General features: G+C 44.1%; 1 protein-coding gene across 1 annotated transcript; it reads right to left on the reverse strand.

Moving 5' to 3' along the window:
- Positions 1 to 461: 461 nt before the first annotated feature.
- On the reverse strand, positions 462 to 10,497 carry MYMK (myomaker, myoblast fusion factor). Its single transcript, XM_083422744.1, has 5 exons — positions 10,159 to 10,497; positions 7,877 to 7,991; positions 4,679 to 4,827; positions 3,927 to 4,043; positions 462 to 1,334 (listed from the first exon to the last, which is right to left on the reverse strand). Exons 1-5 carry the CDS (start codon positions 10,291 to 10,293, stop codon positions 1,188 to 1,190), a joined length of 663 nt encoding a protein of 220 aa, XP_083278870.1. The 5' UTR covers positions 10,294 to 10,497; the 3' UTR covers positions 462 to 1,187.
- Positions 10,498 to 16,418: the final 5,921 nt, after the last annotated feature.

Genomic DNA, 16,418 nt, shown 5'->3' on the forward strand with positions numbered 1-16,418 from the left:
CCCTGTGCTGAGAAGTCAGATCATCATTTCATGGACCTCAGTATTGCCAGCAGCGCTCCAGGGTTTCAGGCAAATAGTCTTCTCTTAGTCCCAACTGGAGATGCCAGGCATTGAACCTGGGATCTATCTAAAACCCTGGAGATCTGCTGCCAGTCTGTGTCGACAGCTCTGAGAAAGGCGGGTCGATGAAGGCAGCTCCTTTTTCCTAACAATTCTTTTTAAATCCTCCGCCCCCCCCATAATTATCCCCCTGGTTACTTTTTTCTTCATTCTGAAATCCACGCTCTCCTCCACTGCTCTCTTATCTTGGCTTTGCCTTATTTAGTCAGCAGAACTCTTTCTGCTCCCCTTTGCTGAATAAACATCTGGATTGTGACATCACGGATGACTACAGGATTGTGGGATCTGCAGGCCAGTTTAAAACCATGCCACGCCCAGAAACATGTATTGCAAAAGCTGTAGGTTAAATAAAGATGTTTATTTGGGTGAGGAAGCATAAATAGAAGAGGAAGTAAAGAAAAACACAAACTCTCCCTCCGCCTGCTCCTACTGTACAGACAGAAAGACAATGGCTGCCCCTTTGGATCAGTAGTGAGTGGGGGAAATACTTCAATTTTTAGTTTCATGGAATTATAGTAAGGACTCTGGTCTCTCAATTTGCTCCCCCCCCCCCAATAAAAGGTCCTCATGAAAGCTCATCAGCATTCTGATCTGAATTTTAACTGACCTACAACATGTTTTCATTCAGTTTTACTTAATGTGCACCTTTTTGCAAAACGATTTCACTAAAATAATGCATATTTTCATGCCATCTTCACAAACACATGTGTTTTTATAGACACTTTGCCCCCTACGATATTCCTCTTTGAACCCATTACTCAACTGGAGAGTTGCAGTGCAAGTTTTAGAGCGGTGCAGATTCTGGAGGATGGCTGTGTTTCAGTTGGCAACTGGATTCATCCCTTCAATGCAAACTGACTCTTAATTTCTCCCCCATTCCCATTAAGGATTGCCAGACCTGGCTGGTAGGGCTAGGAAACACATTCAGCTTGGCTGGCCACCAGTTGCACATGGGATGCATCGGACCTGCCCTGCGGCTAGGGGGGTGGGGTGCACAGGTGCAGGTGCTCTATCCGTTCCAGCAGCAGCAGCAGCCACACACAAACACACGCACACACACCACATTCTCAGACACAGCAGCAGAGGGTTGAACAGTCCAGTTTGGCCGGAGCGCCTCCATTGCCGGCCTTCTTGTTCACTTTGGGGAGCAGGAGGACAAAGGACATGGCCAAGGCACAGTGGTAGAAGCTGTGGACGTACGTGTAATCCCACTCCTGGAACAAGAAAAAGCAAATGAGATTCTTCAATGTGTGTAATGGTTTCTAGTTATTCAGTGGTGTAGTAGGTGGGAGTGTTGGATTAGGACCTGAGAAACCAGGGTTTGAATCCCCGCTCAGCCATGAAGCTCACTGGGTGACCTTGGGTCAGTCACTGCCTCTTAGCCTCCCCTACCTCACAGGGTTGTTGTGGAGATTAAATGAGAAGCAGGGGAAGAACCATGTATGATACCTTGAGCTCCTTGGAGGGGGGAAAAGTGGAATATAAATGAAGTAAAATAAATAAGAATAATTAAAAAACTGTCCTCTCTTGCTCATTATGAAAACTGTGACAAACCCAACAGGATGGCATGAGCGATATTCCATTTTTGTTTCTCATTATAATCTGAATATTGATCTAATGTGAGATCACAATGGAGAGGCTTTAACATGGATGTGGATGGAAGAATTTAGTATTATGCAATATGGGGTAATGGTGGTCAGAATTAATAAAGGGAGCTTATCTTGGACTTTTTGTAGGGGAAAAAAAGGAAATGAATTGATTACAGGACACCCTGATTTAAAAGAAATATTGGTTAACAGAAAGTGGAGAAGGCAGATATTTGTATGGACCGAAGGTTTTAAATGATTTTATATATGCATTGCAGGCACTAGATGACCCTTTGGATCCATTCCAGCTCTACAACGAAGATTCAGTGATTCAGGGGCTTTGGTCATGCAGAGACTGAGGTCTATGCCTTTTGGTAAAATGTTCGTGTGTGTGTGTGTGTGTGTGTGTGTGTGTGTGTGGAAAGAGAGGCCAAATGTCAACACACTGAGGGAAGTGACAAAGACAATAAAAACTGGGTGGGTGTTGCTCCCACAGCTGTGGGCTGAAGACCATTCCTGCAAGCCCACGTTCCGAGAGATAAGCCAACTCTCCCTTGGACATCTCATGAGTCAGATGCCAAGAACTTTGGAAGCTGGCTTTTCCACGCGGAGAATCTCAGGACCTCTTACCTAAAATGGTATCATTGCTTCAGGCCTGTCGGAGTGTGATGGAGGGTTCATCCAGGAATTTTAAGATTTCAACCCTCCCCTTTTGCTGGGATGTGGAATATGTTTGGGCTTTGACTAATCTCCTGCCAGTGACATGCTTTCTACACAGGGTGATTTGCGGGGGGTGGGGGCAGGGGGGGCTATATAACCAGCTTACTCATGAAGCTGGCTCTGATTAGCCTCATAATTCTATCCCCCCTGCCCCCCCACAACACATGTGCTGGAAATGTTGGTTTATTTGCCACACACTCATTGGACTGAAATTGTTTTCAGACGAGGCTTGTTGCCATCTTTTCATCCATGCAACACTTCTTGCTACTGAGTTCCTTTTCCCTCGTGTCAGAAAGAGGTTTTCTAAACAAGCAGGACCTCAGCACAAGGGCTGGGTGATATCTGGTTTTCAACATCACAATATAGCACCAGCTAAACACCACGATATACCAATACAGTATATCACGATGTCTGGAATAAGGATGGAACTACGTAGAGATGAACAGTAGGGTTGGGCAACATCTTGTTTTCAACATTGTGATATATAACCGGCTAAACATCACAATATACTGATATATCACAATGCCTGAAATAAGGGTGGAATTATGTAGAGGCATTGGCTGGCTTCATGGTTTTCCCTTCATCGTGATTTTTGTTGGCACCTGCTCTTGTGATTTGCTGCCCCTGCCTGAGACAGGGGAGAGCTGAGCTGGTGAAGTTAACAGGGGTTGCAGGAATCAAGAAAAGCATTGGCTGGCTTCACAGTTTCTCCCACATTGTGTTTTTTTGCATAACACACACACACAGTGAGTCACGATATATTGCCAAGTCAAAAATTATGAAATAAATATCATGATATGGACTTCAAAGCAGTTTTGTACAATATATTGATATATCACCCAACCCTACTGAGCACAAGAGCATTCTCCCTATCTGCAGTTCTCAACAACTGGCATTCAGAGGCATACTGCCTCCAGGGGAACAGCCCTGCTGTTGAATCAGGTCAACGGGGTCCCATCTAGTACAGCATCCTGTTCTGACAGTGGCCAGCTAGATACCCCTTTGAGAAACCCACAAGCAGAACCCAAGTGCCGCAGCAACTCTCCCCACTTGCGCTTCCCGGAAACTTGTAATATTCAGAGGCATCTTGCCTTTGACAGTGGAGGGAGAACACAGCGATTATGGCTAGTAGCTATGGATATTCTTATCCTCCACAAATTTGTCTAACACCCTCCTTTTAAAGCTTTTCAAGGTCGTGACCATCACTACCTGTTCAGGTGGCAAATTTCTGAGTTGTGCATGGCTATCTAAAAGAGCAGGAGGGCATAAGACCATTAAGTATGCAGTTACCTGAATTCACCATGGGGGAAGGGGGAAGGAGGGTCCATCCATGGCTATGAAGCAGAAGAATGCCCTCACTGTTGCCTTTTGCACATTTCCTGGGGGCTTCTCAGAGGGCATTTAACTGACCATTTACCAGGATGCTGGACCCAGGTGGACAACTGCTCAGATTCGCCAGGGCAGATATTAAGTTTTATGTTTTGCAAGGGGCAGTCTTACCTCAAAGAAGAACCTCAGCATCAAAGCAAGGGCCCCGAAACAGAAGCCAGGACCAATCTGCTGGGTATAGACGCTTTTGTCTGGATAGAGACCCTTCTTCTCCTTCATCTTTTGTAGCTGGGAGGAAAGAAGGCAACAGATGATAGATTTCGTTTGCCATGGCCTTTTGCAAAAAGAAAAGCTGGCTTGCAAGGAGGTATGGAGTCTCCCACTGCCTCGCATGATGCTTCAAAGCTCTTCCCTCCCTTCAAAATTCCTTTGATATATATTTCTCAAATGAAGGAATCAAAAACCAAGGTGTGAGACCAAGGTTCTCTGTTGGGGGTGGGGGTGGGGACAGAGGTGTGTTTTCTTAATAGCCATCATTTCCCTCCAGGATGACGCTTGTGAACTGGGTAGCATCTTTCCATAGGAGCTTACTAAGGTGGTGGTGGACTGTCCTTCATTTAAACAGAGGTTGAATTACTGGCTGTCGTGTATGTATTCTTTAATTGTGATTCCTGCATTTCAGCGCGTTGGAGTAGGTGACCCTTGTGTCCCTAACTCTAAATTCTATTATTCTGTTATCTTGTTTGCTTTAGCTTGCAAAATGTCTTGGGCTGGATCTGTGGGAAACCAATTTCCCCCTTTCCCATAATCAGGTGGTGGAATGGGGGAGGAGGGCATCACACACACACACACACACACACACACACTTTGACTTGTTATGGCTGGCAATACTTGCTTAATGCAACCAAGAAGAGGAATCTTACCCATTTTACAGTGATCATGAGAACTGCTGTCCCAATCGGTCCTGAGTAGACGCCGTAGCCCCACCGATCATGGTAGATTCTGACTGCGATGGTGAGCACTCCAAACATCACAAACGTTGACCGTTTAGGCTCATCAAACTCTGCCAGGGCTGAGCAACAGGTGACATACAGTGTGATTTGAAATGCTGTGTTGTTAGGGCAGCTTTAAATCTCCCTTGAAATGGATGTCTTTGTCCATTTCCACTCATTTTTCCAATCTTGGATGCAGTTCTTCCACATTTCTCCAGCATTTTGTCCTCATGGAAATTCATTAGTATATTGATGTTCATTTTCTCTCATACATTTTTGTGTGCAGTTTGGGCAAATAGATACTCCCCCCCCCAAAAAAAAATCCCTAATATAATGCATATTTGTACACATGGGTTGGTTGAAGAACCACAGTCCTTCAAAATCCAGACTTTCATTTGATCTGAACATTCCAGTGTTTGGCTTCTGTAGTTCTAGTGTTAAGACAAAGAGGGGAAACTTCATTCTGCCCACCTTCCTCCACAACATACATTGGTTTAAATATCTCTATCATATCTCCACTTACTTGAGTTTTCTCTGAAAAGCCCCAGATGTAACCTTTCCTGATAGGGGGAGTCACTCCACCCCCTTGATAATTTTCTGAACCTTTCCCACCTCTGCACAATATCATATTTGAAGCAGCACAAGCAGAACTCTACCCAGCACACTAACGAAAACTCAACGTGGTGTCAGCCACATTCACACCATATGTTGAAAGAGTTACAATACCAATACAATGATGGTTTCCTCCAGAGAATCCTGGGACCTGTAGTTTGTTCAGGGTGCCAAGAGTTCCTGAGTTCCCAGGGTGATTTAGCAATCCCTCTTCCCCAGGGAACTCTGGGAGCTGAAGCTAAGTGAGGTGGAATGGGAGAAGAGTTCTTTATAGCTCTCAGCATCCTAAACAAACCACAGCTCCCAGAATTCTTTGGAGGAAGCCATCATGGTTTAAAGTAGTATAGAGCGTTTAAAGTGGTATGCACAGTGCCGACAGGGCCTTGAACCATACCTGTTTGCTGCTGACAATCTACTCTGATGGGTGTGGGTTAATGAACTACCTTGAATAAACTACAGTTCCCAGGATTCTTCGGTGGGTGTTGTTGGTATCCTAGTGCTTTAAATGTACAGTGTGAATGTGGCTGGTACCTGGGAACCTTGAGTTGCAAAGGGAAATACTGATGAAAAAGTTGAGTCAAATATGTTTTGGGGAGAACATCACCCCTTGTTCCCTCTATCTTCAATTCTCTGAGTCGTCCCAGGATGTTTTCAGACTGGGCTGAGGTTCCTCTCTAGTGTCATGCACCTGCCTGCAGCCCGCTAACTCACACTTCATCAATGAGGCTATGAATTATCAGAGACTGTCATTGCACGGGGAATGCGGTAATCGCTCGTAAAAATTATGGCTCCCGGTGGGCTCCATGAGTTCTCCAGATTACACAGCTGTAGCGTAGCTGTTTCAGATTTGCAGTCCCAGGAAATGTCCCTGCAAGGAGCTGAGCATGTTCAGCTCTTTGCAAAGCAAGATGGAGGAGAGGTTTTCTTCACGTCCCAGACACTACATGTCCATGTGTCCTTGGATTACATTTTTATTATTATTATTCAATGGAGGTTTGTTTGTTTTTTTGGCTAAGGAATAACATCCAGTTTTTAATCTGTTCTGCTTGTCTGCTGACTTGACGTCCCCTCCCCCATCAGATAGATCCAGTCCTGTGAAATTATGGGGATTTCCCATGGAAGTATGGGGATTAAAAATAGCAGCCGGCACCACAGAAAGATGTGCCAGCAAGTTTTCTTCACCCTTACCCTGAGAATTCTAGCAGCAAGGCCACCCTAAATTGCAAAGCTTTCTTCATATTCAAAAACTCACTCTAGGCCCTGGTAATTTATTTACATAGCATTATCAAGGTACAGTGGTGCCCCACAAGATGAATGCCTCGCAAGACGGAAAACCCGCTAGACGAAAGGGTTTTCCGTTTTGGAGGTGCTTCGCAGGACGAATTTGCTATGGGCTTTCTTCGCAAGACGAAAATGTCTTGCGATTCCTGGGGGTTTTTTTCCGCTCCCCACCCCCTTTTTCTAAGGCACTAAGATGCTAATAGCCTTTTAGCAGCTAATCCGCTAATCCCTTAAGCCTTTAATAGCCGCTAATAGCCGCTAAACCGCTAATAGCGCTAATCCGCTAATGGGCTTGCTTCGCAAGACGAAAAAACCGCTAGATGAAGAGACTCACGGAACGGATTCTTTTCGTCTTGCGAGGCACCACTGTATATGGTGCTTTGCGGAGTAGTTGGTAGGAGAGAAATTTGGCTTTGGTTGGCATTTTAACGTGGCCCTATTTTTTAATGCACACAGTTTAAGAATGATGTTGACATGAAAGGAGATTCTAATTAAACATCAGGAAGAGCTTTCTGATGGTAAGAACAGTGGAACGGACTCTCTTGGAAGGTGGTGGACTCTCCTTCTTTGGAAGTTTATAAGCAGAGGTTGGATGGCCACCTGCCATGGATAGTTTAGATGGTATTCCTGCATTGCATGGGGTTGGACTAGATGACCCTTGGGTGTACCAATGCTACAATTTTATGATTATATGAATTCACACATCCCAAAACAAGCATTGCACTGAAACACAGCCTTCTCTCAAAAAGCTGCACTTCTCCAAATTTTGTAATGCTATTTTCCAGCCAAGTCGCATGGCCCCCTATAATGCACATATCAAAATCCATGTCTTAGCAAAAATAACACACAAATGCATTATACTGTATTAAGAGAAATTGTTTGCCGTAATTGTATATTAGGAGGTATGTGTAATTAATAAGCTGCTGGGTTTTGTGAAAAAGAAATGCAAACGGGTTTGGAAATGTGCAAACTGTCTAGAAAAATCACGAATGGAGAGAAACTGAAGTTGATAGGGATGCTCATCTCTGTTACAGAATAGCATAAGTATAGAATACTTCTCCCTCAACAGAGGAATTTCTCAAAATTATTCTATTTCTGAAACTTCTTTTTGTTGTTATTGTTAAAAAACAATGTGTGACTAGGCATTGCTTGTTTTCCTCTACGTCAAATATTTGCCTTAACTCCCTCAAAGTATCTTAGCATGAGAAACCATCCCAAAGAACGACTTGCTCTTACCCATCAGGGACACCCACATTGATAAAGCTGTCCCAAATATACTGAAATATTCCAAGATGTCATACTGCATGAAGCACAGGATGGATAAACCGGGGCCGTCACATGCGTGGTAAATCTGTTGGGGAAACATAAGAACGTATGAACGTAAGGAGGGCCTGCAGGAACACACCAGTGGGCCACCTATTCCAGCATCCTATTCTCCCAGTGACCAACCAGATGTCTGTAAGAAACCTGGAAGCAGGACCTGAGCCCAAGAGCCCTTTCCCTCCTGCAGTTTCCAGCAGCTGGTATTTAGAGGCATTGCTGGCTCTGACTGTGGAGGCAGAGCACAGCCATTGTGGCTGGCAGCCATTGAAAGCCTTCTCCATGAAATTGTCTAATCCCCTTTTAAAGCCATCCAAGTTGGTGGCCATCACCACTTCTTCCTGCAGGAGCAAGTTCCATAGTTTATACGCTGCATGAAGAAGAACTTTCTTTTTGTCTGTCTTTTGGACACCCATGAGTTCTAGTGTTGAGAGAGGGGGAGAAAAACTTTTCATTTCCTCCCTGCTATGCATCATTTTATAAAATTCTATCGTGTTGCCTCTTACTTGCCTTTTCTATAAAGTGAAAGTCAGAAATGCTGCAGTCTTTCCACACAGGAGGGTAGCTCAACCCCTCAATCATTTTGGTTGCCCTTTTCCAACTCTACAACAACTTTTCCTGAGGATAGGCAACCAGAACTATACATGGCATCCCAAATGTGGCTGTGCCATAGACCTGTAGTACAGCAGACACTAGCTGTTTATCGCCAGCAAATCTTTGTCCAGTGTTGATTTGTTTACTTATTTACACAATGCATGATTGTTTAAAAGTCCTTTAAAAGGTTTACCAAGAAGGTGGAATCATTGGTAAGGAAAATACACAAAAATTAAAGGCGTTTGAAAAGTTAAAATAACAAAAACAGATTAAAACTTTCATCAACTTTCTTTATGCTCTTTCTTTTGTTTATCAATAGAATTAAAGAAAAATTAAAAGATAAAATGTTTATAGCAGGTGCCGAAAAGAGTACAGTGAAGGGCGCCTGCCTGGTATCAATAGACAGGGAGTTTCAAAGTGTGGCTCCAAAGGCTACAGCTGTCAAGTCCCAAACACCTTTTTGTGGTTATGACCATCCCTCAAAAGGATTTCCGCTTCTAGCACTACCACCCTGTATCATGAACATTTGCCCCATTCCATCGCATTTCACCCATCTTTGAGTTTCAATGAGCAGGTTATTTGCGAAGGCAAAGGAGAGAGATGGAGTTCATGCAGATGTTTTCGGCTGTTGCAAGAACCCTTGTCTGGGTGGGAAGGTAAACGGCATTTCCATGCGCTCTGGCACTTGTCACGGTGTCCCGTCATGTCAGAAGCGGTTTAGACATGCTGGCCACATAACCCGGAAAGCTGTCTGCGGACAAACACCGGCTCCTTTGGCCTGAAGTGAGATGAACACCATACCCCATAGCTGCCTTTGACTGGATTTAACTGTCCAGGGGTCCTTTACCTTTTTTTTTTTTTAAGCCTTTGTTGGGGGGGGGTTGCAGATGTGTTTGCTGGTCTGAATAATTTCCTGTTGGGGAGATGGAGAAGGAGGGCCTTCGAAGGCTAAGACAGCGATGGCTGCATTTCTTCTGAGAAGCTGCAGAAGGTCTTGGCTGGAGGATGTGGAGCAGCTGCAAGTCTGTCTCGTTTTTCCTCCCCAGCCTTTGGTTCTATTTTTAAGTACATTCAAGGCCCCCACCTAAAAACTCATGAGCACGTTTCCTAACTGGCCCACATCATGTGCAATTTTTTCATTAAATTTTATTACTGCATTTATACCCCAACCACATAATACCTGTTCTGCATTCGGTCTTTAAGTGTGGAGGCACATACACATTGGAACTCCCTGCCTATTGACACCAGGCAGGTACCTTCACTGCACTCTGTTTGGCACCTGCTGAAAGCTGGTGTGAGTTTTCACCTGTTTTTAGTTTGTTATTTTAACTTTTGGAAAGCTTTACATTATTATTTTTTCTTTTTATCATTTTGTATTGTTTTATCTTTTCTGTAAACTGGCTGTGAGGTCATCTCCCCTTTTATTTTTTACAGTCAAGAAACATATGGCTAAATAAAGGTGTCTGCTCTACCACTGAGCTAAGAAATCGTAGTTCAATAGGAACATAGGAAGTTGCCTTTCCCCTCACCCCCTTTCACTTAAACAAATGGACAGACACCTTTGGAGAACAGAGAAGGAGGAAGGGGAGGGGAAAGTTTCTTACCGACACAAAGAACATGGTGAAGAAGTACACCATAGCCTCCATGTGGAACTGTCTCTTGGCAGCGATGCTGATGGTCGGGAGGAAAGCCAGGCTACTTAGAGTTGGCAGAAGGAGCTTGGCGACCAGAGAGCCCATCGAAAGGGAAGAGAGATTGCCAGAGCGTGGAAAGGCAGGATGACTGGAAGATCCTTCCAGATCGCAGAGCTGGTTGGCAAAGTCTGAGCTCCAAGGCTACTGTCCTGATCTGGGCCTTGGGAGAGACAGCTGAGCCAAATGGACTTTCAAGTTCAGATGGCCCAGCCTTGGCTTAGCCACTGTGTGCGTGAGATGTCAGCTGATGACAGGTGCTGGGGGGGGGGCTTGGGTTTATGACGGTGCACAGCTGACAGCTGGCATACAACACAGGCCACACTTGTGAGGCTTGGAGACCTCTTGAAGACCAACAGATGGTCCATTGCAAAGGCCAGCAAGCCTTTGGGATGTTTGCAAATAGATAAGCACAGGTGGGGCCACATTTGCTCTTGGCTGCTAGGAAAAGCAATTTCTTCCTCGTTACCCATTATTGTAATCATCTAGCAAAATGCACAGCATTACGGCAGGTAAGATATGTGCAGAATGAGTGCTTGTATCCAGAGTCTTTAACTGGTTCAGACTATATGTCCACCTAGCTTAGCATTGTCAACACTGACTGGCATGATTCAGTCTTCATAGTTCTAAACAGGAGAGATAGTGAGCCCTACTTGCAGATGCCATTGGGGACTGAACCTGGGACCTTCTGGATGAAATGAGGTGCTCTACCAGTGAGCTACAGCCCTACTCCTAAAAATTCTACCCGCCCCCATCATTCTGGATAAAGGACTTAATTAAATGGGATCATAACATATGCAGAGCTTGCTGGATTGGGGCACCAAAGGCACATCTATTCCGGCACCCTGTCCTCATAACGGCCAACCAGATGCCCATTATGGGAAACCCTGCAGGCAGGACCCAAAAACCCTCTCCCTTCCTGCTGTTCCCAGCAATTGGTATTCAGAAGCATTGCTTCCCCTGTCCAATGGAGGCACAACTCGGTCATCATGGCTAGCAGCTATTGATAGCCCTCTGCTCCTCCATGAATTTATCCAATCCTCTTTTAAAAGCCACCCAGGTTGGTGGCCACCACTGCCTCCTGTGGAAATGAGTTCCACTGTTCAACTATGTGTTTCATGAAGAAGCGTTTCCTGTTATCTGTCCTGAGTCTTCCACCATTCAGCTTCATTGGTTCTAGTGTTATGAGAGAGTTTTCTCTCCACCGCCTTCGTGCCCTGCATGATTTTATAAACTTCAATCATGCTGCCTCTTGCTCGCTTTTTCTCCAAACTAAAAAGTCCCAAACAATATCCCTTTGAGGTGGGGCAACCAGAACTCTACACTGTATTCCAACTGGTGGTCACACCATTGATTTGTAGAATCGGCATTATGATATTGGCAGTTTTGTTTTCAATACAGCAACAACAGTCTATGGGAGGCGGTGAGAGGCACAGTTAAGCGTGTGCGGACGTCAAGTCAATTGGCCAACTTTATTTTATTATGATATCTTCCCCCTCCCCCTCCCCCCGCCGGCCAATGACTTTATTACAAGCCTCCTGCTTTTCTCCTTCCTGGTATTAATATCTTTTCCTTGGAACCTTCTGCAGATTCTTTGTGTCGTTTTTGAGACAGCTGTTCAGATGAACCAGGGAGGAGGAATGCAAGACAACTGGCTCTGTGGTTTAGAGCTCTGTAGCCAGGTCACCAAGATATGAGCTACTGTCTGCGTCTGCCTGGATTCCAATAAGGAAGAAAAGTGGGAGGCATCTAAAGAGACTGGTGTGGCTGCATATGGAGCTTCCAGATGAACTGAGATTTAAGAAGGGCATGTGCAAGAAATGGAAGAATGGGGAATTCATGGAGGAGGAGCACCGTATTTTTCGCTCTATAAGACGCATCAGACCACAAGACGCACCTAGTTTTTGGAGGAGGAAAACAAGAAAAAAAATATTCTGAATCTCAGAAGCCAGAACAGCAAGAGGGATCACTGCGCAGTGAAAGCAGCAATCCCTCTTGCTGTTCTGGCTTCAGGGATAGCTGCACAGCCTGCATTCACTCCATAAGACGCACACACATTTCCCCTTACTTTTTAGGATGGAAAAAGTGAGTCTTATAGAGCAAAAAATACGGTATACAGGAATAGCCAATAGTAGTTTCAGGGAGAAGGTGAGGTGAGAATGAGCTCAGGCATGCAAGAGAGGTTAAAATTAATAACAAGGGTTACGTCAGCTATATTTGAAGCAAGAGGAAGAACAAGCAAGTGGTGGGTCCTCTGCATGGAGAAGACAGAGAAATGCTATTGGGTGACAGAGAGAAGATGGAACTACTCAACATCTACTTTTTCTCTGTCTTCACCCAAAAGTAAAGCGGTGCCCAGCCTGGTGATAACAGAATAAACAAGGTGGTCAGGGAACACCTGACTACTTTGAATGAATTCAAATCTCCAGGTCCTGATGAGCTGCACCCAAGGGTACTAAAGGAGCTTGTGGATGTAATCTCATACCTGTTAACTGCTCCAGAAAAACAGAGAAACCCAGTTTCCCGCCATCAGAGTATGGTGACTATTTTGGGCACCTTGTTCTCATGCAGTTTGGGGCTGAGATCTTGCTCCAAAAAAGGTGCCTTTTCATGTCTGCAATATTGCACAGTTTCCCGAAACATGCTTTTTGGGTGCTGTGACCCCCAAAATGCTTTTTTGGGTCCACAATCTCGCACGAATAACTTGGAAGATGGTGTCCCAAATTTGGGCCACATTGTGTTGGATAGTATGTAATCTTACGCCACTGTCTATAATCTTTGATAATTCTAGGAGATTAGGTGAGGACTGGAGGAGTGCAAATGTTTCCATCTTCAAAAAGGGGGGGAAGAAGACCCAGTTAATTACTGACCGGTGAGCTTGACATCAATACCAAGAAAGGTCCTACAACAGATAATTAAACAGCCAGTCTGTGAGCAGTGTAAGAGCTGTTTGACAGTAGAACAGACTCTCATGGGATGTTGTGGACTCTCCTTCCTTGGAGGGTTTTAAGCAGAGGTTGGATGGCCATCTGTCATGGATGCTTTAGTTCCTGCATTGCAGGGGGTTGGACTGGATGACTCTTGGGGTCTCTCCCAACTCCACAATTCTATGGTTCTGTGATTTCTTAATATATTTTTAAGATACCGAGGAGGAAGACAGAGACATAGGAGGCTGCCTTATACTGAGCCAGACCATTGGTCTGTCCAGCTGTGTATTGTCTACACTGACTGGCAGCAGCTCTCCACAATTTCAGACAGGGTGTCTTTCCCAGCCATACTTGGAAATGCCATGGGGGATTAAACCTGGCACCTTCTGCATGGAAAGCAGGTGCTCTTCCACTGAGCCACAACCCTTCCACAAGACAGCACTTTGTTATAAAGTGGCAGGATTTTATTGACTGTAAAAATGTGGTTTTATCACCAAATACAAGTTACGAGCTTGCAATGCCTTAATGATTAATTAGGTAACATAAGCATTTCAAGACAGATATATACATATTTTCATTCTGGGACAGTTTTCTTGGAAAGTGTGCTATTTATATTGTGATTATTATGGAAAGGACTGATTTAAGTATTTACTTCCTAATGTTAATTCTTTATTTTCTCAGGGCCAAGTGCTTTATGACTTCATCGCTTTCTTCTGTTATAAACAGCACTGTTCTTCTCTTCTTCTTTTGCTATGGAATTATGCATGTTCTAGCAATACGTAATAAATTTAAAAACAAACTAGCCAACAGCACAAACTGCTTGTCTCTCTCACATAAATACGAAGTGGGGATTCTGTCTAGGGATGTGGGGGAGAAAATTGATTTCTCGGTCATGGCGTCAGCACAGAGCCAGTTCAGAGTGACAGCAGGAATCATTGCCCTCTCTCTGAGTGGGCACATGGAAACATGGGTGCTTCCAGACTAGGGATAGGGGATAAATTCAACTCAGTTTGTATTTAAATACAATTCTACCAAATATGCACTTTTTGAAACAATTCACAAACTAAAACACAGCCATCCTTTGAAATTTAACAGTGCAGTTCTCAGCTAAGTAATATATATGAAACTGGATACACACTGCATAAGAATGAACTCAATTCAAGATGGTCACTCTGGTGTTTAAAGCCAGAAATGACTCAGGTCACAAATACCTGAAAGACAGTCTCCTTCTCTCCAGACCCTCTGATGTGCTGAGATTCAGAGGGGACCCCCTTGGTAGCTCCTCCAAGGCTTGGGGGGAGTGGTGGTCAGGGAGATGGCCTTCTCTGAGTTGGCCCCTAAGCCATACAACTCCCTTCGCAAAAAGGCGTGTCTGGCACCTTCATTGTATACCCTCCCATGTTTCTCTGATAAAAAAGGGACGTCCCATTCCATAATGATAATTTTACTATTTATACCCCACACATCTTACTGGGTTGTCCCAGCCACTCTGGGCAACTTCCAACATATATAAAAACTCAATAAAACATTAAATATTTAAAAAAACCTTCCCTATACAGGATTGCCTTCAGACAGCTCAGGGGTTGCATAACTCCATACCTTCCAACATTTCTCCAATGAAAATAGGGACATCCTCAGGAAAAGTGGCACATTCTGGGATCAAATCATAAACTGGGACGGCTTCTCTAAATTAGGGACATCCCTGGAAAATAGGTGCACTTGGCGAGTCTGTTATTGTACAGCTTCCAGTGAATGCTGAATACACATCACTTTGTCCTGGGCTTTTGATGCTTGAGGTGTATATTTTTAGGACCCACCTTATTTTTAAGGTTGCATTGAATTATTTTTAATAATTGTGTTTTAATTGTTCTTGTGCAAAGTTCTTGAACAGGTGGTCACAGGGTGTATCCAGATGCCCTAGGAGGAAACTGATTTTCTAGATCCATTTCAATCAAGGTTTAGGCCCAGTTTTGCTACAGAAACTGCTTTGGTCACCCTGTAGGATGACCTGTAGGTTAGATTACTGCAATGTGTTTTATGTAGGGCTGCCTCTGAAGATAGTCTGGATGCGGTCTGCTGTTCACAAAAGGTGTTTAGGCATTACCCAACCCTGGGAGCTGATGCAAGGGGTGTGTGTTTGAAAACAAGTCCTCTTCTCACAGAGAGGGTTGTCTGTCTTGCTGCTGCTGGCTCAACCAGGCTTAGTCATCTGGGGTTCTACGGTTATGAAGCAGTGCCAAGGGTTGGAGAGACAGCTCACATTGAACACTCTCCCTCACGGCCGAAAAAAGAAAATAAAAAATTACTGCCGTGGAATTGTTGTGTTTGTATTGTGTCTTTTTAAATAACACTGGAAGAGCCTGACTGCTGGATCAGGTCAAAGGGGTCCCATCTGTATGATGATGATGATTTATTACTTATTATTTATTGCCTGCCCACCCTAAGGTCCCAGGGTGGGTTTGCAACAATTTAAAGACAACATTAAAAGTATTTTTTTAAACTTACAACTACCAAAAATACGAAAAATAACTAATGACAATAACATCTAATAAGAAGTAACGAAATTTAATACAATTGCTTATATTTAGATTTCCAACCTTTCTGCACTTGAAATCTTAAAAGCATGGGAAATTGCATACAATATATATATATATATTGCATACAATATATATATATGTGTGTGTATATATATATATAATATTAGGAGTATATCAGGAGAAAACCACACATGGAAAATACGTATAATCGTTCATTCAGGGCTTAAAAAAAAGAAATGAGTTGAACAAAACTTAAAATTGCAGGGATGGGCAGTGGGGGGAGGGGGAGTAAAATGGACAGACGTGTCTACCTGTACCTCCAATTGGCAAGGAACCCTTATCGGTTGATGACTCTTGTGAAGAGCCAGTTCCATCTGCAAGCCTCTCCCCACCCCTCCATCTCTCCTCCAGAGCAATAAAAAATGCTATAGTTCTCAGAAGCTAGGAAACATTCCACTGGGCTTTAAAAAATAATAATAAAAATAAAAATTCACAGCTGCAGACCTGGACACAGTGCTGGGATGTTGCCAGTGGTGATGCATGAAGTTAAGGGGTGGAGAGAAGACGGCGGGGTGGGGTGGGGGGGGTGGGGGAGAGGGGAAGCCTAGCAGGTTTGTGCACATGTTCTAGCAATTACTGAAAATGGGTCACTTAAAAAAAAAAGTTGCTATCCCTGGGGAAGACAGGTGGCTGGATAGGAGAACTGGGG

This window comes from Podarcis tiliguerta (assembly GCF_965153285.1).
Source record: "Podarcis tiliguerta genome assembly, chromosome: Z".
Taxonomy (NCBI): Eukaryota; Metazoa; Chordata; class Lepidosauria; order Squamata; family Lacertidae; genus Podarcis; species Podarcis tiliguerta.